The sequence below is a fragment of the Rhipicephalus sanguineus genome, chromosome 1, assembly GCF_013339695.2.
Source record: "Rhipicephalus sanguineus isolate Rsan-2018 chromosome 1, BIME_Rsan_1.4, whole genome shotgun sequence".
In the NCBI taxonomy this organism is placed as follows: domain Eukaryota; kingdom Metazoa; phylum Arthropoda; class Arachnida; order Ixodida; family Ixodidae; genus Rhipicephalus; species Rhipicephalus sanguineus.
In genome coordinates, this window is record NC_051176.1 from 132792872 (window position 1) to 132816038 (window position 23167).

At 48.2% G+C, this 23167-nt stretch overlaps 1 protein-coding gene across 1 annotated transcript in view; it reads right to left on the minus strand.

The window, feature by feature from the left end:
* Positions 1-2213: 2213 nt before the first annotated feature.
* The window catches only part of LOC119398458 (cholesterol 7-desaturase nvd-like), a 31307-nt gene continuing 10353 nt past the window's right edge, over positions 2214-23167 (minus strand). Inside the window, exons 2-5 of the mRNA XM_049412093.1 lie at positions 17552-17752; positions 12881-13070; positions 12019-12623; positions 2214-2404 (exon numbers count right to left, since the gene is read on the minus strand). Coding sequence (XP_049268050.1) covers positions 2240-2404; positions 12019-12623; positions 12881-13070; positions 17552-17752 — 1161 coding nt within the window. The 3' untranslated portion in view covers positions 2214-2239. The remainder of the gene's footprint in view (positions 2405-12018; positions 12624-12880; positions 13071-17551; positions 17753-23167) is intronic.

The following is a 23167-nucleotide window of genomic DNA, read 5'->3' on the forward strand; positions in this document are numbered from 1 at the left end:
CTAAAGGAACATCTGACGCCCGTGTCCATGCGTGCCACCAGTGCAGCACTGAATCCAGCATGGAAACCTTGGACTGTAGTTGAATTTCACTACACAGCAATGATTATCCACGCCTAATCTCTAAACGCTTCCAAAGTGCTGCTTACTGAACACAATGCAATAAATATAACTGCTAGAAACATTATATGCAATCATTCTTGGTGAATGTTAATGCAAAATAAAATATTGAGAAGCGCCGATACTCATTTAGGTACTGAAAATTCTGTCATACAATGAAATAATTCTGAACATAGACAAACTTAACCACTCCTAAATTAACTTTTTTGCAGGTACGATGCAAGAATTTGAGCCATAAGAATCATTAGAAGAGGCCCTCTGAGTGTTTTCCAACAAAATTTTATGCATACTCTCGTGGAGGTGGTCAACTTCGGCATGAGAATTTCTCTCTAGTTATTTTAGTTGCCCTGCTGTCACAAAACAGTCGAACTTAATGGAACCCAATGATTCTTGAGAATGGCTTGACAAGTAATGGACTATATGCCCAACATTTTTACCAGCGTGAGTCCGCGGAATCGAAGCCACTCTGGCCGAATATTATACAATGGCGGCAAAGTCTGCGCTGATTCACTGGCGGAAGAGTAATCATCGACGGCCGCATCTGCCAAGCGCTTCCGATTAAGGCGATTAAGGCTTCCGATACCATTGGCTGAAGGACTATATTTCGTGCGGATGATGCTGCAATAATATTTTTCCTTAGCGCATGTGCGAAATGCATCGAAAAGTATGTAGTGTATGTACAGGCGCCCATTCGGGCACACCTCGGACAGCTAATGCCAGAAAAGCTGCTCCCTTCAAGTTCCTTAGCGGAGCCACTTTGCATACAAACACAAGCGCCCACCTTCCCTTTCTGTCCTTCTTTAAGAAATAGGAATAGGCGTGCGCACAGAGGGGAGGGGGGCAGAGAGGGGGGGTAGCCGCCCCTAATTCTATAAAGAGGGCGCGAAGTCTGCCCCATATCTTTACTCAATCGGACTTTTGCCGTTATTGTTGAAAGTGCAGGGTTATGGCCATGCAGGTTCTTTTTATGCTAACGGCAGCCAAGCACCCCTGATGTTGCATTCCAAGAACTGTTCACTTCCCATTTTACCCCAGGAAAGCCGGGAGCAAAGGCAGGCCGTCGTGAGAAGCACATCATCGCTTCATTTTCATTTTTGTATCTATTGCGAAGCTTGTGTTATTTCAGACTCTACCAAGGAAGGGTGGAGGGCGCGGTAGGTGAAACTTGGCTCCCCCCAGTGCACGTCTACGTAAATAGAGACACCTCTTGCTGTGAACCTGGTCAGCTGAATGAATGGGCACATTGAGTGTCCTGTGGCAAAAAACAAAAAACAAACAACAACAACGCGGTCACAACCGTAGAAATTAGCGAGCACTGCGTGCTTTGGCGATTGCTTGCAACAAATGGGCATTCGGCACGACGCCTATCGCGCCAGATGACGGAAAGTGGCATGTACTATCGGCGTCAAATGAAACGCGAACAGCGGAGCGCGTGCCACAAGCATTAGCGACGGTATAGTGCACGCCGTCCAGTCATCACGATTGAAAGGCGCGCACATCCGGTGTGGCAGCATTGCGCGATCGCCCTTTAGTGAAATACTTTTGCTTCTGTTCAAGTTCTGATATTTGGAAGGAAAAAATAAAAGATATAAACGACCAAAAATGTAAAACGGCCAAAAGTACCAGGCACGCCGACGCCGGCCGCCTTCATCACCATACCAGAACTAGAAGAGAAGCGAAAAATCGCACAATAAGGTGATCGCACAGTGCTGCCAAGCCGGATGTCCGCGCCTGGCAGTGACTGAACGGCGCGCACTAAACCTTTGCTAATGCTTGGGCCACGCGCTCCGCTATTCGCGTTTCATTTGACGCCGATTGTACCTGGTGCTACGAACGTGGTTATCAAAGCTTGTGGGAAGGCAGTGCATTCCTTTGATAGAAAAATAAAAAAAGAAAGAAAATCCACAGAGTCTAGTGAAGTTGTGGTGATTCGCTACTCAGATCAAACACAGCAGGCCACCAGTTCAGGCTCAGTTCCGCGTCATACACCTATTGCGTGCTGTCGTAGCAGAAAGACATCCACTACGCGCGAGCTGCCTCCCTTCTTCTTCATGTTATGCACAATCACAACCAAGTCACATCTACTGCCACGGCGACGCACCGAGCAGTCGTTTCGGTTCGATCACCACTGTAGCGTCTTATCCCGAACGTCTCTCCAAGAAGGACTGTTGGGGCTGTAGAACTGGGCGAACCACTTTCGGAACGCCAAGATCGTTCTGTCTTCCTTTACCAACGCTGGGCTCTTCATGTAGGATTTGTGGTTCCACACAAAGATGTCCCTCGCGAACTGCAAATGTAAGGGAAAACAAATAACCTTGTTACCGCAGCCTGCTTTGCAAAGAGAGAGAGAGATAGATAGAAAACAAACTAAAATATAAGCATTAATCTACATCAATTGCAAACGCCTAATTGAGCGGCGTACTCCACCAGTCGCGGATGTAAACAAATTTCAGACGTGAACTCTGGGGCATATGTAGGCGTGCAAATACGGACACAAGAGAACAGATCAAGACAACACAAAGGCCATGTTGTCGTTAGTGTTGTCTTGACCTCGTCTGTTGTGGGCGTGTTTGTACGCCTACCGTCTTTTATCATGAATCCTTTCCAACTTGCTCAATTTTCTGTCACTCTGGGCCAATGTACTCTGGCGGTAGGGCTATTCACATTCTTTTGCTGGATTCATGGCGCATTTACTAGCTGTGGTATCAACGACACATCGTAAAGTCCGTTGTTTACACTTCGACCACATCATCACATCGCTTCATTTTTTAAAAGCCCCGCAAGGGGGTATTACATGAGGGGTGCGATGACGGTACAGCCAGGTGACGTCAGTCGAAAAGAAAATTTTTTACATCATCCAAGTTGGACGGATTAGTGATAGCTGCAATGTTGGGGGAAAGGCCGTTCCAATCTGATGTTGCGCGGCAGAAAAATGAAGAGGAAAAGGTAACGGTGCGGGCACGTGGGCGTGACACTTGAAGTTCATCACAGTTACATAATATTGACAATACCCCCTCTGTTACTAATGCGGATAATTCTTCGGCGAAGCACCCACCGGAGCTGATATAACGCAAAACGTGTCCATTCACATAGCAAGGAACTGCCTCCAGAAATGCACTAGCTACACACTGTTATTCAGGTAATAAAGAGTTTGAGAATTGGGGACCCAAGACACTGGGTGCCAAAGCTGCGTTGGGCAGGCTGCTCTTGCGTTCGGAGGAGCAGCAGAGTTTGAGAATTGGGTCAAACGCAAGCTGCGGTTGGTCAAGCGCACGGGGCGCAACACGAGGCGAACTTAAAATCACGCGAGGCGCGGGCCGTACTGCGTCGTGGCCCGCGCTGAGTCTGCGTCGTCTCGCTGGCGACCCAAGACGCCTTGGCGACCCACGCTAGTTCCCAATTTTTCGGTCTTGGGACGCAAGAGTCCAAGAGTGGCTTGGGTTCTGCGCATGCGCCCTGGCGGCTCGCAAACTTCTTGGGTCCCCAAGCTCCTTGGGGCCCCAATTCTCAAACTCTCTAATAAACGTTACCTGAATAACTTTACGCCGAAAATATACATCCGTTAAGAACACTATCCCTTTTCTAAAGAATGTCCCTCTTTTCCGCGGTGTCTGGGTCGGTGCGTCTGCTTGCTTTAGGAACGTACCGAGTGATTCTGTCGGACATGTTTCGACATCCGGTGGTTTCGTAACAAAATATCGCATGTGAGTTTCATGCACTTACGAACTGGCGGTAGTAAGCCCTACCCAAACTTAAAGTTTCTGGAAGCCAAACTTCCAGAACTGTTAAGCCACAGCTGAATGCTGAAATGAGCATAAGCGTGCGCAGGGTTCCCCTTCAGGGGGGGCGAAGGTTCGTCGCAGCGCCCCCCTCCCTATTATGTCAATGTATGCGACTGCCTTTGCGCCCCTCTTCTCGCCCCCCCTACAATGTATAGGGCTGACTTTGCGCCCCCCCCCTTCTCGCCCCCTTGGCCCCCCCCTGCGCACGCCTATGGAAAAGAGTCTACACGAGGTGTTTTTTTTAAAGAAAATAAAGATAAAATATCTACGACAGTAAGGCACTTGTCTTCGCACACAAACTGTACGTCGAGGCGGACATACCTTGCTGCTAAAGTTACTTTGAAAAGCTTTTCGCTGGAAAGACTTGGGGAATGTCGCCCAGTGCTATGTTACAGCTGTACAGGGTGCTGTTTCTCGGTTTCCTGCGATACAGTAAGGCACTTGTCTTCGCACACAAACTGTACGTCGAGGCGGACATACCTTGCTGCTAAAGTTACTTTGAAAAGTTTTTCGCTGGAAAGACTTGGGGAATGTCGCCCAGTGCTATGTTACAGCTGTACAGGGTGCTGTTTCTCGGTTTCCTGCGATACAGTTTGCCTGCATTAACTAACGCAAACAAGACAAGTCGACGCATGCTACAGAGTGTTCAGGCCCAGACCCTCCGGATTTGTTTAGGCCTGCCTCAAAGTGCTTCAACAGCGGCGACCATAGCCATCGCCAAGGACCACCTCATAAAGACTCATATTGAGGTTGAAGCACTGAGGACCCACATAAGGCATCTTGCCCGGACACCACACCACCACCTAGCCTCTCTACCAGCGGACAGACCACGCACCTCCTTTTGCCGAACAGTAACCGCACACGGCGACTCTCTACCGACTGGCTTCACACCGGCGGCGAGACCTTCGGTTCCTCCATGGTGCCTGAAACAACCAGTCATCAACCTGACAATACCAGGCGTCCAGAAAAAACAAGATCTGTCAGCACCAGCTCTTAAACAGCTCGCTTTACTTCTATTGTACGAGAAGTATCACGACTCGATTCACGTCTACACTGACGGCTCCGTCCTACCGAGCAGTTCAACAGCGGCGGTCGTGATTCCAACGATCGCCACAACTATCAAGTTCAGGACGGCTCACCCAACAACATCGACGGCAGCAGAGCTCACAGCGCTTCGCGCCGCGCTGCTTTTCATTAACGACCAAATGAGAAAAAGGTGGACGATTTTCTGCGACTCCAAGGCGGCACTGCAGTCTCTACTGTCGACTTTACGCCGCGGTCCGCACGAACAATTGGTATTTGAGACTGCCGAGATGTTTCACCACCTCACCGAGAAAGGACACTGCATTACATTTCAATGGCTACCAAGTCACTGTGGGATTATCGGCAATGAACGGGCCGATCAAGCTGCCCGTTCAGCCCATACAGAGGACCGCGACCTGTCGATACCTCTTTCTAGGACAGACGCTGCTCGGAAGCTCCGCATGCTCGCTCGCCAATGCACCATGTCAAATTGGAATGAGCCACATTTCATGCATGCACGACTACACACCTTTGATCCAACGTTAAGCCTTCGATTGCCATCAAGACTTCGCCGAGGTGACGCTACCGTTCTCTGTAGATTATGGCTGGGCGTCGCGTTTACCCATGCGTATGCATTTCGCATAGGGATGGCCGACACCACCGCCTGTGAACACTGCGGCGACGAAGAAACGATTCGGCATGTTCTGTGTGACTGTCCGAAGTATAGAACACAGAGACAATCTCTTTGCCATGCTCTCAACAAGATAGACGACCAGCCTCTATCAGAAGAAAGACTTTTACGCCATCGTCCGGACATAACGTCGCAGAAGAAGGCTCTCGCTTTCAACCCCCTATTCCCCAACCCCAGTGCAGGGTAGCATACCGGATGCCAACTTCTGGTTAACCTCCCTGCCTTCCTCTGCTCTTTCTCTTCTCTTCTTGAAAAAAAAAAAATCTGGCAGATACCACACATTGTGGGAATCAATTTCATGCGAAGCAGTCAGCGAGGAACAACCTGTGGAGGGCATTTTTGCTTTGAGCCAAGCGTTACGAGGTGTATCGGCGTCTTTGCTTAAATTGAGTAGTTGTGCGCATATCGTGGGCTCACCAGGCACGCGGTGTATACACTGGCGTCAGTTTCATTGACAGTAAGTGCACGCTATACGGTGCGATGATGCGTATATGAGAAATAGCTGTCGTAGGAGTATTTGCGCAACGCTTGGCTACAGCTTGCGGGTACAGGTGGGCGTATGCAATGTTATTGCGTTAATAACAAAGCGGCGAGCACACTGCAACCACAGTTCGCGTTGTCCTGACATGACGCTTGTAGTACATGGTCTCTTTCCGAAGGAGTTGAAGCACAAGCGTGGCTCTGTGGTAGAATGCTTGACTGTCATGCAGAAGGCCTGGGTTCGATTCTGGCTCGATCAGTGATTTTTATTCGCTTCCATCGGCATATTTCACCCATCGACAACGCCGCCGACGCCGCATTTTCTGAGACACGGCTCCTTCACTTTATAGCTTTAATATTTCCAAAGTCTGAGTCGAGATAGACTGTGAATCACCTGTGGTGCATACATGGGCCGCGGTATGCAGGCTTGTGCCGCAGGTGACTGGTGGGGAAAATTTCATGACGTACGCGACAGGGAAGTCATTTTATTAATGTCATGACCTCCAAATTGTGTATGTCATACACTCGCGTCCTCCTACGCCAATTTTGGATATACGAAGTTAAAGGAGCACTGACACAAAAATTTTGCACCTTGTTGTTTTTGTTGCAATAGATAGCTTATGATCCACTTATCACGGCTGCAAACCTCGTTTGCGCGAGTGCGCGACGGTTATTTATGTAGAGACGTTTTTAAAGCGCCCAGTCGCAGTTTCGGTTTCAAAGAGCACCGAGCTAGGCAGCTACTTCCGGGGGACGGGTAGCCACAGCTGGCCACGTGAGCACGCAAAATTGTGACGTGGGCGGCGCGCGAGCGTGAGTGCGGTGGGCCCCGAACCAGGTCAAGTGGCGCCAGCTATGGAGGATTAGACACAACTAACAAACGCGTAATCTATGTCCTCCGAGCATTCGGAAGCGCCCATCTCGACTCGCTAAGCTTACAGCATCGATTATTTGACTATGGCTCTCAAAAACGGCGCCGAATCGGGACGAATACATTGCTGTCGAAGCTTAAGGACATGAATCTAAAGCAAATGGAAGCATCAGTTCGGAACTTACACGTTACAGAGCGCACGGCGGCCACTTGATAGATTCGAAGTGGACGACAACCGCTTTTGGCAGTGCTGCCATGTTTTTCGGAGGCGCGAATGCCTCGCCGGCGAAGCTTGCCGTGCAAGTTGGACAGCACTCGCGCGTGCGGCGACGGCCGACGTTCTGCGGCACCGTGCCGTTGCGGCAGGCTTGCCGCTAGTGTGAGCGGGCCATAACATCTGCCGACGGGCACGACGAGCGAACAGCGGAAGAGAACACAACTAGCACACGCAAAGCTGCAGGCACGGAGGAAGAAATGGCAGGTAGCACGGCACAAGCGCAAGGGCACAACCAGCCACCAGCCAACACAAACTCGTGACGTAGGTTTGTTTACACATACCCCGCGTTGATGTCGGCGTCGCGAAGCGCTCGCATCTCGCTCAGTCGCGCGGCATGCACTTTAAAATTGATTTTAAATATGTTCTAGGCTATATTGACCCTTGATATTTCGTAGACGTTGTGTACGGCTCCACATACGTCTATTTGACTCATTATCTCGCCTTCGAAGTTTTGTGTCAGTGCTCCTTTAAAGGCGATTTTTGAGGTCAATAGATCTATATGAAGTTCGCTCGGTACATTCCTTTGCACGTTTCCGTCATTTATATTAAATTACAGGCTTGAGAAATATGCAGATTGTTTGCAAATGAGTTTTAATGATTCCCTTGAATCGTTCACCTGGCTTTACACAATTATTGGCAACATGGTGTGTGTGTGACGTTTTTTAGTGCAAAGTGACGGAAGTGACGAAACCGAGGTGCCACTACCGCGTGTGCTCGTCTGCTGCTGATCGCGTGTGTTTGGCCAGCACATCGTTCGTTGGGTGTGCGATTTTCAGTTCCATGTGGGCGGCTGAGCGATGAGTGGCAAATGACGTTGCGTTGTTGGCTGCACACAATCCCCCGTATATTTACTATAACAGACACTAACACTAGCAGCTAACGATTACCATTCGTCTCGATAGTAGAGTGTTTTAGCTAGCAGTGCCACCTTACCGCGTGGAAAGTACGGTAATACCATGCCGGTTGAAGAGTGCACATGCGTGAACTTTACCGTACTGAAACACCGTGAGGATCTATCCGTATACGGTAAGCTGCGCTACGTGAGAAAGGTGGCTCGTGCTTGGCCTATATTAAATTTAATCGATCTCATCGATGTCATGTCAAACGCCGCTCTCTAAAACTTACACACTCTTCCCATAACAATAGCAAAAAGTTTTAGTTTGTTCGCAAACTTCATAGCGTTAGCCAACTTGGCGGCTTCGACAGGTGGTGCCATCTGGCGGATGCGCAACCAGGCAAACACACAATGTAAATAAGCGTGTTCTACGTCATCGAATAAGAACGACGACTCTAGTTGGCCTCCAAATGCGTTCGAACTGCGCCTGTCATTGTCTACTCCGAGGAGCTTGTGCACGTGGCACGATCATTCACAGACATGGTACGGCTGGTGCGGCGAGGTCACATATGCGCTAAGCGTGTGCCCTTCGCTGCTTTAGCAGCTTTCATACTCCGCGCTGGCGGGACCGGCAGCATAGAGTCAGTACGGTTAATGTACTGATCTAGAGGAAAGACTGGGCCGGTAAAGCGATAACCACAAGAGCGCCGACATCTTGGTACGTTGTCATTGTTGCCATTGAAACTCTAAAGAAGCGCTAAAATCGAAGCATCGCGCGACCACGGCTTACGCGCTGTTTACTTCGAGCTGCGGATCCGTCGAACAACCCTTGTGCCAGCAAACGGTGAAGCTCTATTAGTTATGCATTATTGGTAGAAAACCATGCATAAACAGCTGGAAATTTTAACTGCTAACATTCGGGCCAGCTGCACGGAGAACACTACACGAACACACGGCTTCACGCATGAAAAAACAGCGCGCACAGGTAGCTGGCTTAGGTTGGCAGATTAAAACTGAATACTAACGTCAAATCTAGCAAGCGCCTTAGGAGCTGGCAACGTTCTTATCGTTCAATCATGGCGGCACCAAGGTGGTTATGGGTTTCAGTGCATGGGCCCTATGAGGAGATTTTCCTCTAGAGTCAGTATATTAACTCTATGACCGGCAGTCCTTGCATGATTTTCGGTTTTTACCAGCTTAGACCTATACGTCATGCGAAGGCAGTACTGCTCGGCTGGGTTTCGATTTCAGAGTGGCCCTTCCTTGCTTATTTAAAATTATTTTCCAATTGGCTAAGTATTTCTCCTACAGGGCCCGTGACAGGAGTGTCTGAAAAACATAGAAACACCATTACTTTAGTATGGTGATAAAATCGACGAAGTTACTCTTTAAAAGGCCCCTGCAACACTTCTCCAAGTAATCATCAAATGGTTTCATTAAAAGAGCTTATTGCCTCACGAATTGACTGCCTCAAAAATGTTTAGGATCTCTCAAGTGTGAGCGGAGTTACAGGGATGTGTCGCACGCTTCAAGCACTTTCTCTCTCCTCTCGTACCAGTGCGCGTGCTAAAAGCTCCGCAGTGAGCGGGGGTGGAGGGGGTGTGGGATCGAATTGTTTCATTCAATCCCCCCGCCCGTTCGTCAGCGCGCATGACCTTCAGCACTTACCCTTTTTTCTTCGATCGCGCAGCTTACTGCCAGAGTGATCGCGGGCACGTGGCGGCACCCTGCGGCAGCGACGGTGACTATGCAGCTCAATATGCTCAAATCAACCAATGGCCGCGGACTTTGGGTTTATGGCGGGGTCATTTGAATTTTGTGGCATCATTTGTCGAGAGAAGAGCGAACGATTTCTAGCTGACTTTGAAAATTAATTTTAAGTTCAAGGCCTCGTGCTGCGCTATAATGTTTCGCCCAGGAGCCTCGACTACCGAATGGCAGTGTTTTCTGACCATGCCGAAAACGTGTTGCAGGGTCCCTTTAAGGAGACGACCAGAAGAGCGCCAAGAGGTAGGCTGTTAGATAGATATAAGCGATCAAAGTGTTTAGGTTCGCTAAGAAATGCTTCGCGTTTAATAATGACGAAAAATGTCTTAACTTTGTAATTATCAGTTTAAGGGTAGTTGTTAAAATGATACAGTTGTCGGCACGAGCGCCGGTAGGATTTTCTTTAAAGGGGGGGGGTGATAGGCAAGTGCCCCTTTTTGCGCCCCCCTGCCGACGCTAACAGTTGTAGGGGGTCACAATTTATGGCACGCTCATCTTTAGAAATCACGAAGATTACACGTTATTTGTGGTATTCATTATCGAATTTCAATGGTGGTATCGAAACCAAGCGCACCGGGCGCGCAGAAAAGGCGGCTGTTCTCTTACGACATACCGGAACTTTTCGTGACGAGGAAGCGACGAAATTTAAATAGAGGCACGTCGTAGCAGAATCTGGGAAGGAAAAACGGCAAGTCGTATGAAATACACAAGTGGGTCACTTATTATATGCGTGCGATGTGTTGTGCTTATCTGTTTCTTTCTTAAACCACAAATAAGCGCAAAACACTCATTCGCCTGTCGCACTCAGCAGGAAGAAGTACCGCAGTGGCTGCTTCCCAGTTTTTTCTGGATACAGTGAAGGAAACGGCGAAAATTGCGGTTTTCTTGCACACATCGCCAAAGAAACAAATAACCACCGAACACCACACGCAGAGGTAAGGCGATCCGCTAATGTAAGTGAAAAGATGTAATAACAATTGCTGTGGTTTTACTTGCCAAAACAACGATCTAATTATGAATCCCGCCGCAGTGGGAGACTGCAGATTAATTTCGACCACCTGGGGTTCTTTAGCATGCAGTTCAATCTAAGTACCCGGTATTCTTGCATTTCGGCCCCATCGAAATGCGGCCGCCGTGGCCCGGAAGCGAACCCGCGCCTTCTAGCTCAGCAGCGCGACTGCTAAGCTACCAGGGCAGGTAAGTGAGATCACTTGCCGCTTCCTTCATAAGGTACTGCCGTGGCGCGCCTTCATTCAATGCTGACTTCGTCACGGTAAGTTCTGGTCTGACGTGAATCAAGGGCGTTGCGTGCAACTTTTGTGATTGCTAAAAAATGGATATGCCACAAATTGTCGTGCACTACAACTTTCATATATGAACTGCCCCCAAGTAAATTATTGAAAAATTAATGAACGCCTTTTTGTTAATTAGACGCAACAGTATAAGTTCATTTGCGGCAAAGTATTTCTGCCTCGACTTAGAGTCTGAGTGCGACAACGGCAGGAGCCTTCCTCTCAGAGGATTCTTATAAAAAAATTGGCCGCGTATCTGCGTGCTACGCTGCAAATCCCGCCGAAAGACGATAGCCGAGCGCTGCTTGAGATATAGGCGCCATCTGGCATACGTCGGGAAACATGAGCTTGTGCAGAGGGTTTCCTTCTTCCGTGGCAGAGGGCGTTCGTCGCCGTCATAGCGTTGCATTGTCAACGCAGCCGCGTTTTCAGCGCAGCTTAAGAAACTAGGGTCTTTAGAATTACGTATCTATGTATTTTCTGGTAAAGGAACACACTACCTAATACCTACGTAGTGATGTTGCGCCTCAGATATGCGCAATGTTTGCTTTTTGATCGACAATGTACACAAGTATGAACCTACACACCAGTTCAAGATGGCTGGCCCTTGGGCAAGTGGTTCAGCTTTGGCCGGGTGGCTGAATCGGGTGACAGACAGACAAACAGACAGACCAAAATTTCTGTGTTTAAGTTCCCCAAGAAAGACTATCGTCTTTAAAATTGTAGTGTGAAAAAAAAAAGTCACCCTATATAGAGATATGGACAGCATGAAAACGCGCACGGCTTATGAAGATTGCATATTTTCGGCGCGGCGACAACCCAGCAGATGGACCAGTACTTTCTGAGGACGAAATACCACCAGGTCAGTTTGCTGTGCACTCACCATGCCTTTGGATGCCCATATGATGACCCAGAAGACAATTCGTGGCATTCTGGAATTGGGGAAGTACCGGTGCACGGCGCGCACGTGGAAGGGCTTCATGGGTGTCAATGAGAGGACGTAGCTGATGTTGCCGAAGGCGGTGCGCATAGTGGTCACGACGAGCGCTGGCCCGATCTGGGTGACAGTAAAGCTATACTCGTTGACTCGGGAAATCCAGCGAAGCGGTGACGACGTGCGGCACACCACGTTCACCTGCGCCGTGTGATCCCGCGGCTCCCAGTTGGTCTGCCAGTTGTGGCGCAAAAGGCTGCCGCACACGGTTTTCTCGGCCTGCTCAAAGAAGTGCTCACCCGTGGCGAGGAACGAAGGACCGTGCAGGAAATCGAAGTGCGCCACGTCGGCCGCATTCTCGGCAAGCTCCTGGATGTGACACGAGATGTGGTTCTCACCACGCCACCGCAGGGATCCGCTGCAGTCGATAGAGGCTACCTCAGGCACGTCACCAATGTACCAAGAAGGTGGCTGTGACTCAGCGTGGTACCATATGAAAAGCAGGCCCAGTATCTCATCTGTAGTCCACTTCTTGATCTTGACAAAATCGGGCACTGGAAGCAGAAAATGAGTGCCACAGTTCAGTTATGAAACACGCACACTTGGCGGCTGTGGCTCTGCCATCATCGAAGAGGCAGAAACTTGCCTATTGGCCCACCTGATTGGTTTCCAGAGAATACAATTGTACAAGCTTAATTAAGTGAACACTGCTTCACTCATAAGCTCACTGCTTCAATTAAGGAAAAAGTGAAAACACCACTATACTTTTTATACATACTTCGACAGGTACTTTGCTAGATTCCGTGCGCACCTTTGGATGCGTACGGTACGTGTGTGCAGACTCCGGTATCACCCTGGAACTTCCACCCATGGAAGGGGCACTCGATGCAGTCATCCACCACACGGCCCATCACTCCAAGGTGAGCGCCCAGGTGAGGGCAGTAGGCGTCCAGCACGTGAGCAACCCCGTCCTTCGGTACGAAAGGCGACAAGGTCTTCCCCTGTGCACAAAAGAATGAGAGAGAGAGAGAGAGAGAGAGAGAGAGATAGAACATGGGTGATTAGTGAGGGAGGGAAATTGTGGTAAAGGTGCAGTAATTTTTCAGGCTCAGTGGAACCAAATTTTTGAGGCTATACAATGAATAAACTGACAGATTTATCCTGAAAAACCTATATTGAAGACGGTGCTCTTTTATGGAATGTTCAGTAATTCAGTATAGCGACACGATTTCAAGAAAAGGTCAGAGTACGACTTATTTCAGAGTGTCTATTGGTGCTGATACTGCCACTGCACCTTACATGCGAATTCCGACCCTCGGGTTAAGTTCCTTGAAGAACACCATGACTTGGGCTACCACAAACATGTCTCCACAATTACGAATTCCGGCGATCAGCTGAGGCAAAAAAAAAAATTGGGGAGGGGCGAAATATGTAGGGAAGGGTGTTTCAGCTCCACTAACGTGAAACCTGTGGAGGGGCGAAGCATGCGATGTGCGCTAGAGTTTCCCACAGCAAAATCACTCCTAATGAGCAATGAGAGACAGAAGAAAGATTAGACACAGGGACCCGCAGTCTGCTTTTAGTTAACGTGCACGCTGCGAATATTTATTGTTCAACTACACACAAGAGAAATCTCTCAGCGGCACTACATTGCAGGTCAAGATCCAGTGCCTATATCTACGGGGTGGCTGGTGAACGGTTGTGCAGCGCGAGCAGTCGATTTTTTCAAGAAACGTGCTAGCAGATGCTGCCTGCGTCGTCGTCGTCTCTCGCGGGCCAGATCGCATTCTCGTTCCTCTTCCTACAATACTTACTAGAGGGAACTCTGGCGCTAGTGTCTACGGGAGCTGCAACGCATGGCGCTTCAGCCAGCATGGGAATGACGGGTAGTACACGGATTTGTCTAAACTTCGTACTTTCGGCTCCGTTTGGCTGGGCGTCGCCTGCATCCGCTTTGTCGCAAGATGAAGTTCAGCAAACATTCAACAGTTCCACTTCACCACTTAACTTTTTTAGGCTCACCAATTCAAATCTGGTCACGAAGTTCACAACGATCCATTCTTTTATCTGAAAGAAAACCAAAACACAGCAATAAACAAAGCCACAAGTGCGTTCGAAGCCCGCAAGTAGCAAAGACTAGGCAAATCCGTGTACTACCCCATCATTCCCATGGTGGCTGAACGATCGCAGCGCCAGAGTTCCCTCTAGTTAATTTTAGGAAACTCTATGCTCGCAAGCACGTAGTTTAGCGTTCATCGCAGAAAGAGCGTAGAAAGATTGTCGCAGAAAGATCGCAGAAAGAGCGAAAGGCGCACGTTCGCTCTCTCTCGCCGCACGGCGAGCGCTGAGGCGGTGGCGCCCTCTCTTGCGCTCGAGCAAATGGACAGGACACGACGATGCAAGCAAGCAAATGGGTCATGACGATGCACGCGGCGACAGCAGACTGCGATGCACCGCCGACAAGCTGAGAGCCTAAGGTGCTTCGCACATAAAAAAAGGCTTGCAGGAATTTGGCCGTAACAATACTGAACATTTTATGGGGGATGAACGAAAAGAGGCCCTATGTATACATCAGAAACAATTTGTGGCGCAGAAAACACATGACACAAAAGAAGACAGGAGAGGACATACGAGCGCTAACTACCAACAAAGGTTTATTGAACACCACACGTGTTTATACTGTGCTCATCACCAAGTCTTTCGGTACGTTGATGACTGCATTGTTTTCCTCGATAAGCGTACGGATACGGTGTAGGAAAATGCTTTTGATGTTCTCAAGAGGTTTAAGGACTGTTTTAAATACCGTATTTACTCGAATCTAAGCCGATGTTTTTTTTCTCGAAAAAACGATGATCGAAAGTGGGGGGGGGGGGGGGGGGTCGGCTTAGATTCGAGTAGAATGAATAGGTTTTTTTCTTTTCTGGCCTTGCTAATTTCGGGGGTCGGCTTAGAACAGGGGCCGGCCTAGATTCGAGTAAATAAGGTACCTTGAATTGACGTATGAGTTGCTCACGAACAGTACTCTTAAGCTTCTTGATACTAAGATTGTTTCTAGACCTGAGAAAACCTACTGGTCCAATGAACCTCGAAGCAATACGCCGATTTTGTCGTATACGCTTCGGCGCATTCTAAACTGTTTAAAAGGGGAATTGCCAATCCATGTTTTCTGAATGCAGTAAAAAAATCATGTCCACACCAGATGCAATTAGGTCTTCGCTTCCAGCCTGAGCGTTTGTTGCAGGCTGGATACCCCTTGCATGTACAATGTTCTGTTGCGGAATCCTTGCTCCGAAGAATGTGCATACCGAATAAACATTCACATGGTACATTACCCGATGCACATGCAGACATGGCTGTCATTACATATGTTCATAAGATTTCCCATAATATCAAAAAGATTTCAGGTCACTAGAAAGTGCAAATCGTGTTTTCAGTACGACAAAAGCTTATTAAACTGTGCAATCAGAGGAGCTCTCGTGTGCAACGAGGCTGCAAAAAGTTGCGTTCACTTAATAGAACTTTTTGTTGGGCTAGTTGGTACATGCTTACTGAAAACCGAAAAGACGCGTACCATCAAGGAAAAAGTCCTGTCCTTACTTTTGCCTTGATGGTACGCGTCTTTTTGATTTTCAGTATGCGTTCACTTGTTGCCTGTATACAACTAATGTAGTTAAGGTATTCCGCTGTGTGGTAAACAATACGTAGGGCATACGGGGCGATCTTTGAATGAACGATTCGAAGAACATACGCAGAACATAAGGAAAGTGGCACATGATGGCTGGTTGGCAGTGCACTGCAGTTCTTTTCACAGTGAACCTCTCTTTTTGCACAGTGTACTGTTGCAGCATAAGTGGTGACAGGCTCACCCGCGAGATTATAGAGGCAGAAAAGATATTACAGCAGAGGTGTTATGATCGACGCTTGCCGTGTGTCGTAGATATAAAATTATTATCATCATCATGAACTTGCACGCTCTCAAGGACCGCCCAAGCGTTCTGTACAGATGGTTAACAAGGGAAGCTGAAAACGTGCCCAGCAGTTCTGCTGTGACGCAGCCTCTTTATTAGGTTCAGCCTCTGCCAGCACCCCTTCTGTACATCTGTCAGATAAAGAGTTGTCCTTTATTAGAAAGTAGTGCGCGCATGTGCGATGCGGAGCAGCACAGTACAAAGGCGCGTGATGTTGAATAAAACCTTTGTTGGCGGTTAGCGCTCGTATGTTGTCTCCTGTCTTTTTTTTTTTTTTTTTCGTGTGAGTGTTTCCTGCGCTACAAATCGTTTCTGATGTATACAACCAACAGGCCCCGCTCGCCACAATTCTTTGTATACACGTGGCGCGCTAACTCATTTCTAGTCGTACTGCGCCTTTTGTTTGCACTGTGTGACGTGCAGTTTCGTCAGTATGTATGGTATATGAATTGGTTGTTTACCCGCGGTGGCAGCTTAACAGGTAAGGCGTCTCTATGGCAATTGATCGTGGACGCTGGTTCGTTTTCCGGCCAGGGCGGCCGCACTTCGAGGGGGACCAAATGCAATAACACCCGTGTATTTAGGTTTAGGCGCACGCTAACGAACAACAGGCATTCAAAATTAATGTGGAGCTCCCCAACACGGCGTGCCTCAAGACCATATGGCGGTTTTCGAACGTAAAAACACAAGAAGTTAGTTGGCTGTTGGTGAGCTCTCCACCTGGGGGTGATAAAGCAAATGGAAATGTGCGACAGCATTTCACCGGCAATCCTTGTGGACAACGATAGTATCTATCTTGCGGTTCTGAGTGGGTGCAATCGACGCCAGGCACATATCGCTTGTTCGCGCAAGCCACACTGGATGTAATGCGGGCTAGCCATGACAGCGCTATGTAAAGTTTGAGCCAAATAACTACCATGAAAATGCATGTAAGCACAGCCACCTTTGTCCGGAACACTGAGGCCTATCTGTAACCAGCCAAAGTACATTTGCGTTATCCTCCGAGCACGTACACGGTTTTCCATTTCTTAACGCCTGGACATTTTTTTTCTGAGCGTCCTATGCGCCTGTGTAAACGACAAGCAGGAAGGGAATGACGTCACGATAGAACGTCTTTTGAAGGCTGACGTCATTACATTGTCTTGTCCGTTCCACTGTTTTATGATTCTGCCTGTATTGTAAGGCTTCCGCCATGCCCAACATCCTCTGGGACATCAGCACATCTAACTTTCCGCAATGGGTATGCCGTGATTACCACTTCACGACTATAAAAACATGTCGCGTAAATGGAATTGTTTCTCAGAGCACCGGGCGTGAGGTCGGCCGTCATCGTCTACTACACGGAAGGACAATTTGACTAACAAAGTATCGAGCCCAAGTAGGCGAAAGCTCTCGGGCCGTTGCAAGCAGCTAGCGGGGTAACATGCGGTGGCAGCGCTATGAGATACCTCTGCGTAGTCGCCGGTGCGCGTGCGTACATAGCACGCGTCCTTCGTCATGTTCTTCGTACTCACGGGGAAGGAAGGGTTGTAACTCGCACGTAAGAAGGGCAGAGGAGGGGGTGTATGGCAGGAAAGTTGCTTACCAAAGACGTCGAGGCGTTTGACCTGTCCTACGGCGAGCTCGGTCGAGTCCATCACAGGAATCCAGCCGTTAGGAAAGGGTGGCGGCGTCGGCTTTGGATAACGCCGTCTCCGAAGCCGCTCGTCAACTTCCTGCAAAGCATAATGAGGTACGGCCACAAAGCACCTGAGAAAATGGCTGCGAAGCTCAGAAAGACGCGGAATGTCCAGCTATCGGTTGCGGAAGCTCTCACGCTTTGAAATATCTTGTTCTCGTTTCATTTGTGCATGACTGTACGTCTTAAATAGCTAGACCACGTCGAGCGACGAACGTGTCCCGTAACTCAATCAGCCGCCGACCACAATAACGGGTGAAGGAGTTAAAAAAATTTATTCGTTTTATATGGGTGCATTATGCATGCTTGTAGCATGTTAACACAATGTTGCTACGCGCCAAACGTCCTCATGACAACAGATACGATCACAGAACACTTACGCGTACAACGTGTACACAACGCACAAGAACTTCTGAAGGTACTTCTTCCTCCCACCCCTGCATGCACTGAACAGGATAAACGTGTCTCGCACTCCAAGCTATTCCCACAGCCGTAAATGCCCATCCATCCCAGCAGAATTGTCGAGCGTTATATTAGCATTAATCGAAGATGTACCACTAATATGTGAGTATGAATTTCGCACAACCCCCGTAAACATGGGATGAAGAAATAATGGATTGACGGACCATACTTTTGTTAGAAACAACCCTACAATGCCAACAGATAACGATGCCAAGGAAATCACAGGGAGCGTTACCTTTAGTATTTAATTGAAGTTCAGTAATTATGCGGTAAAGCGAAAAGGAACTAAAATGGGCGAAAACAAATAATAACTCGCCGCCGGCCGCAAAAGAACCGACAACCTTCGCATTACGCATGGTAAGAAAGTCACCAAGGCCGAAAATTCACGTCGTGTTTGTGCCCACTTTGGAGCTCTAAGCGACGCATTTTACAGAACTGCGGTATCTGTTCTTGTTACAGAGCTACGGTATTGAAAACTGCATGCTTCGACTTTTTAAGCTTTACAAACTTAAAGAAATTCTCCTGAAACGTTACAAGTCCTAAGCAAAATTTTTGCATCAGGTACTTCATAGAATTCATCTTTCTTTCTGACATGCAACAAATTTCATTCGAATCGATCTGTAGGTGGTCTCGTAAAAGCATTCCTGGTGTTTAACGTATCTGTGAAAAGGCTAAGTCAAAGCAAGCCCTGAACTTCCTCTTTAATATAGCCACAGCATTCTTGTCATTCACGCGTGTTGTTTTCACCTAGCTAGTGTTTGGTACGCAAGACTGAGCACTCGGCGCATCATCCTTCCGTATATGGTTGGCAAGGTCATATCGCACCTCTCTTGATTGAATGCGCGATCTGCACGTCGGCAACCCGCCGTTGTCTGTGTGGTGTGCGAAGAACCGAATCACCACGTATAAATACGAATCCCGCCGGTGCTATGTGTGCTGTGCGTGCGGCGAACAGAAATTATACGGCGAGTCACGATAGGGCTGAAATGTTGCTTCTGTCCACTCCTCCTTCTTCAGGAGAGCGCGTCATTCAACCTTGATATGTAAGAGGAGTGCGCTGCTCGTTTGTTTGTTTGTGCACGATTAGCAATGCAGAGTTGTATAGGAAACCAGCAACAATTCCCAAAATACGAACCAAGCGAAAGTTATGCATCTCTGTGATGAAATTGAATTCAAACGATAGATAGATAGATAGATAGATAGATAGATAGATAGATAGATAGATAGATAGATAGATAGATAGATAGATAGATAGATAGATAGATAGATAGATAGATAGATAGATAGATAGATAGATAGATAGATAGATAGATAGATAGATAGATAGATAGATAGGAGTGTGTAATCGAAGGAGAAATGCAGGGACGAAAACTGAAAGGAAAATTCATTTCCTGTGCTCAAGGGCAAGGAGGCAGAAAGATGACAAAGAAATACAGTAACGAGGTGCAAGGCGTCGAATTTATACAGACACATTAGCCGAAGAAGAACACGTCATTCGATTTACGTCGAAGACTCACCTGCTTTGAGCACTACGTTGTACATCTCCGAAACAGAGTGAAATGGAGATCTGGCTTTCAATTCACACTGGCACGCAACTGAACGACAACTGTGGCAATCGTAGTCTGGCTTTGTGAATTATGGACTGCGTGCAGACTGCTCCAAGTGAATCGTGCCCAGATTGATATTGCGTTACAGTATGTTTAGCTTATTGCGGTAGCTTATCACGTAAGTTGTCGTACTGCTAGGCTCGAGGGCGCGGGTTCGATTCTATGTCACGGCAGCCACGTTTCAAATGGGGCGAAGCGCGAAGAACACCCTTGGACTTAGATTTAGGGGCATGCCATAGAACCCCAGGTTGTCGAACTTAGTCTGGAGTTCCCACCTACGGCTGCCTCAGAATGTGTGTGTGTGCGTGTGTGTGTGTGTGTGTGTGTGTGTGTGTGTGTGTGTGTGTGTGTGTGTGTGTGTGTGTGTGTGTGTGTGTGTGTGTGTGTGTGTGTGTGTGTCAGTGGGCACCAGCAGCTAAGCAGGGCTAATCAGTAAAGGCTTTTGCGAAATAATTCTGTCTGAATAATGTACTTTTCTTTTCTTCGCATGAAAACTGCGACACGGCTGCCTTTTCACATTCTCGAATTAAAATAGTATCTGTTACCTCGGCATTTGGGTAATTTTTTTATCGCTCACAGGAACGGAGAAATTGGCCTTATCCTGCATTTATGAGCTGTTAACGTTTTAACTCTCGGGCTATGCACCCGGACAAGCTTAGGCATCCCATCCGACATGAGGCTGGAACACCGAAGCTTGGTTGAGCCCACTGCTTCCATTCGCCTGCCACGATTTGCCCTTGTGGCTATACAGTATCTGAAGTGCTGCCGGCATAAGTCAGGGGTGCATGGCAATAACTCTTGCATATTCACCAGTGGAGAAAGCCCGAAAGCGCAGCGGTATTACATAGGCTAAGATGAACTGTATTTAAACACCGCGTCCTGCTTTGTGGCGAACACGACTCGCAAAGCGAGCGACTGGTCATTAATGCCCATCTCGGAGAACGGCGGTCATCATTTGGGATCGTTTAGCATGGCTCAGAGTACCTGAAGGAGTGAGAAAAAAATGCGTTTTTCCGATGGTTACTCGGAATGCCACAAGCAGTGCCACAGAAGTCGGTCTATTTGCTCCATTCGGGGAGTACACTTGCAGTGACACTAACAATAATGACGCAGTTGTGCCAATAGACCATTGTGAAACAGCTCTAGCACGTGTTAATAGCGCACATGCCTTCGATAAAGGCACGCCGGCTACCTATCGCTTTCTCAGAATTAGTTGTTTAACACGAAAGTGTTTTATTCCGGGGTCCGCCAAGACGTATTTCCGTGACGGAAATACGTGAACGAAATGCACGCCATCAGATGGCAAATAAAAACTATAAGAAAAAGTTCTGTTAATAGGAGTCGAACCCATGACCTCTCGGTCCGCGAGCGATGGCTAACATAAGACATAACTGAGGTTACATAACGGAGGTTACATGAACGGAGGTTACAACGGAGGTGACAACACCTAACGGAGGTAATATGAACGCGCCTTTTATCTTTCACACTTTCCTCTCACAGTGCCCTTGGATGGGTGGATGGATGCTATGAGCGGAGCAGTGAGTGACATGTGTGCACAAGGCTCGAAAAAAAAAAAAAACGTGCATTTGCTACGACCACCCCATTCGGCGCGTTTCCAATACAAGTGCAATTTTGTCAACGCTTTAAGACACTGCGAGGTGGCGGCTCTAGCCCAAGCATCCATCCATATCGAACAATAGCTCTCCGACGCTCGCCTGGCCGTCGCACCGCGTTCCCCGCTGGCCCTGTAAGAATTAACGGCCAGGCTAGAGGGAAGACAAGACGCGCATAGCGTTTTTCTTCGCGTTTCACGACGCTTTGAAGGAGTGCATATCGAGTATCAGTGTTTATTATGTGCTTGTTGATGCCATCTTTGCGCAGGATTCACCATATGCGGTGCCCACGTATACGTTAAGAACTTCAGCTACCGCAAGGGTTAACTCATGATCATGGGCGTTAGTCGTCGGTGCGGAGACGTGCCACTATAGGCGTCAACGTTAGTGCGCCCACATCAAGCGGTGCTGCATCTGCCAAACAACAGTATACATTGTACAAGCTCTCATATACCAATGCTCTCATACACCAAGCTTGGAAACATCGGGCCCCGACACGCACATGCGCACGAAAGGCATATTCGGCTAGTCATTGACCCGAGCTAAATGGCTTGGATATTCGGCTCTAAGTAACGCCCAGTAACTGATTTTGGGAACCATTTCCACAAGGCTTGTGCTACCTCAGGGCAGCGCCATACCTCATACCACTCCTCATTTCAGCATTTCTGACGCCTTGACCTGTGCTTCCCGTACGCTGGGGTCATCCGCTAACAGGGTGGGCACTTAAAGAACATTCAAGCTATCACATGAGTCTTAACATGAAAAGAAGGCCTGCAGAATAATGTGTCTTGAATAATGTCATGAATTGCATTTTGTGTTAAGCGTCCCATAAGCCTGTTCCATCTCCTCTATCCCTACGGAAAGTAAGATAAGCGTGGAAGGTCTACAGAACTCAACCATAGTGACACGTTTTTCCCATGTCAGGTTTAGTCTCGCAGTTTTCATCGCAACTTTTTAGGTCATGGTTAGCTGGGGTAATCATACCAACAACTGCTGAAGTTTTACGTGCCAAAACCGCGATACGATTATATGAAGCACGCCGTAGTGAAAGGCTCCGGAGATTTCGGCCACCTGTTTTTTTTTTTTTTTAACGTGCGCTTACATCACACAGTACACGAGACTTTAGCACTTCGTCTCCAACGAAATGTGACCGCCGCCGCCGCCGCCGGGATAGAACCTGCGACTTCAGAGTCAGCAGCTGAGCACCGCAAACATTGCACAACCGCGGCGGACGGCTAGCTGGGGTGCACTGCAAAAAACAAATAATCAAATGTATAGATGTATGGTGAGTAACGATGAAAGAAGCACGCATGCCAACTGAACCTTCAGGTAATTCCTCCAATACAAAACAGAGCACACACACGAATACAAAAAAAAAACGAAGAAAGAACCGACGACACGAACGTGTCGTCGGGTCTTCCTTTTTCTTTTGTATTCATGTGCGCGCGCTGTTTTGTGATGAAGTTCGACCAACTCGCCCACATAGCTACCTTGCTCAGGTGATTCCTCTTGAACAAAGAAATTGCCTACTCCCTCGCCCAGCCGTACTTTTAAAAGTTGGTCTGCACACAAAATACACGTAATTATTAAAGCGAAGCTTTCTTTCCCTACACTTCCGGCCGTTCCGGACCGTGATTCCGTCTTGCCGAATAGTCAAACGGAGGACAACACTGGAATCGCCTGTGTTGCTCTAGCTAAGCTACTTGCACAAGTGTGCTGTTTGCCGACTGTGTTCTATAGAGCGTTGGATAACTAAAGGACAAACCGTAC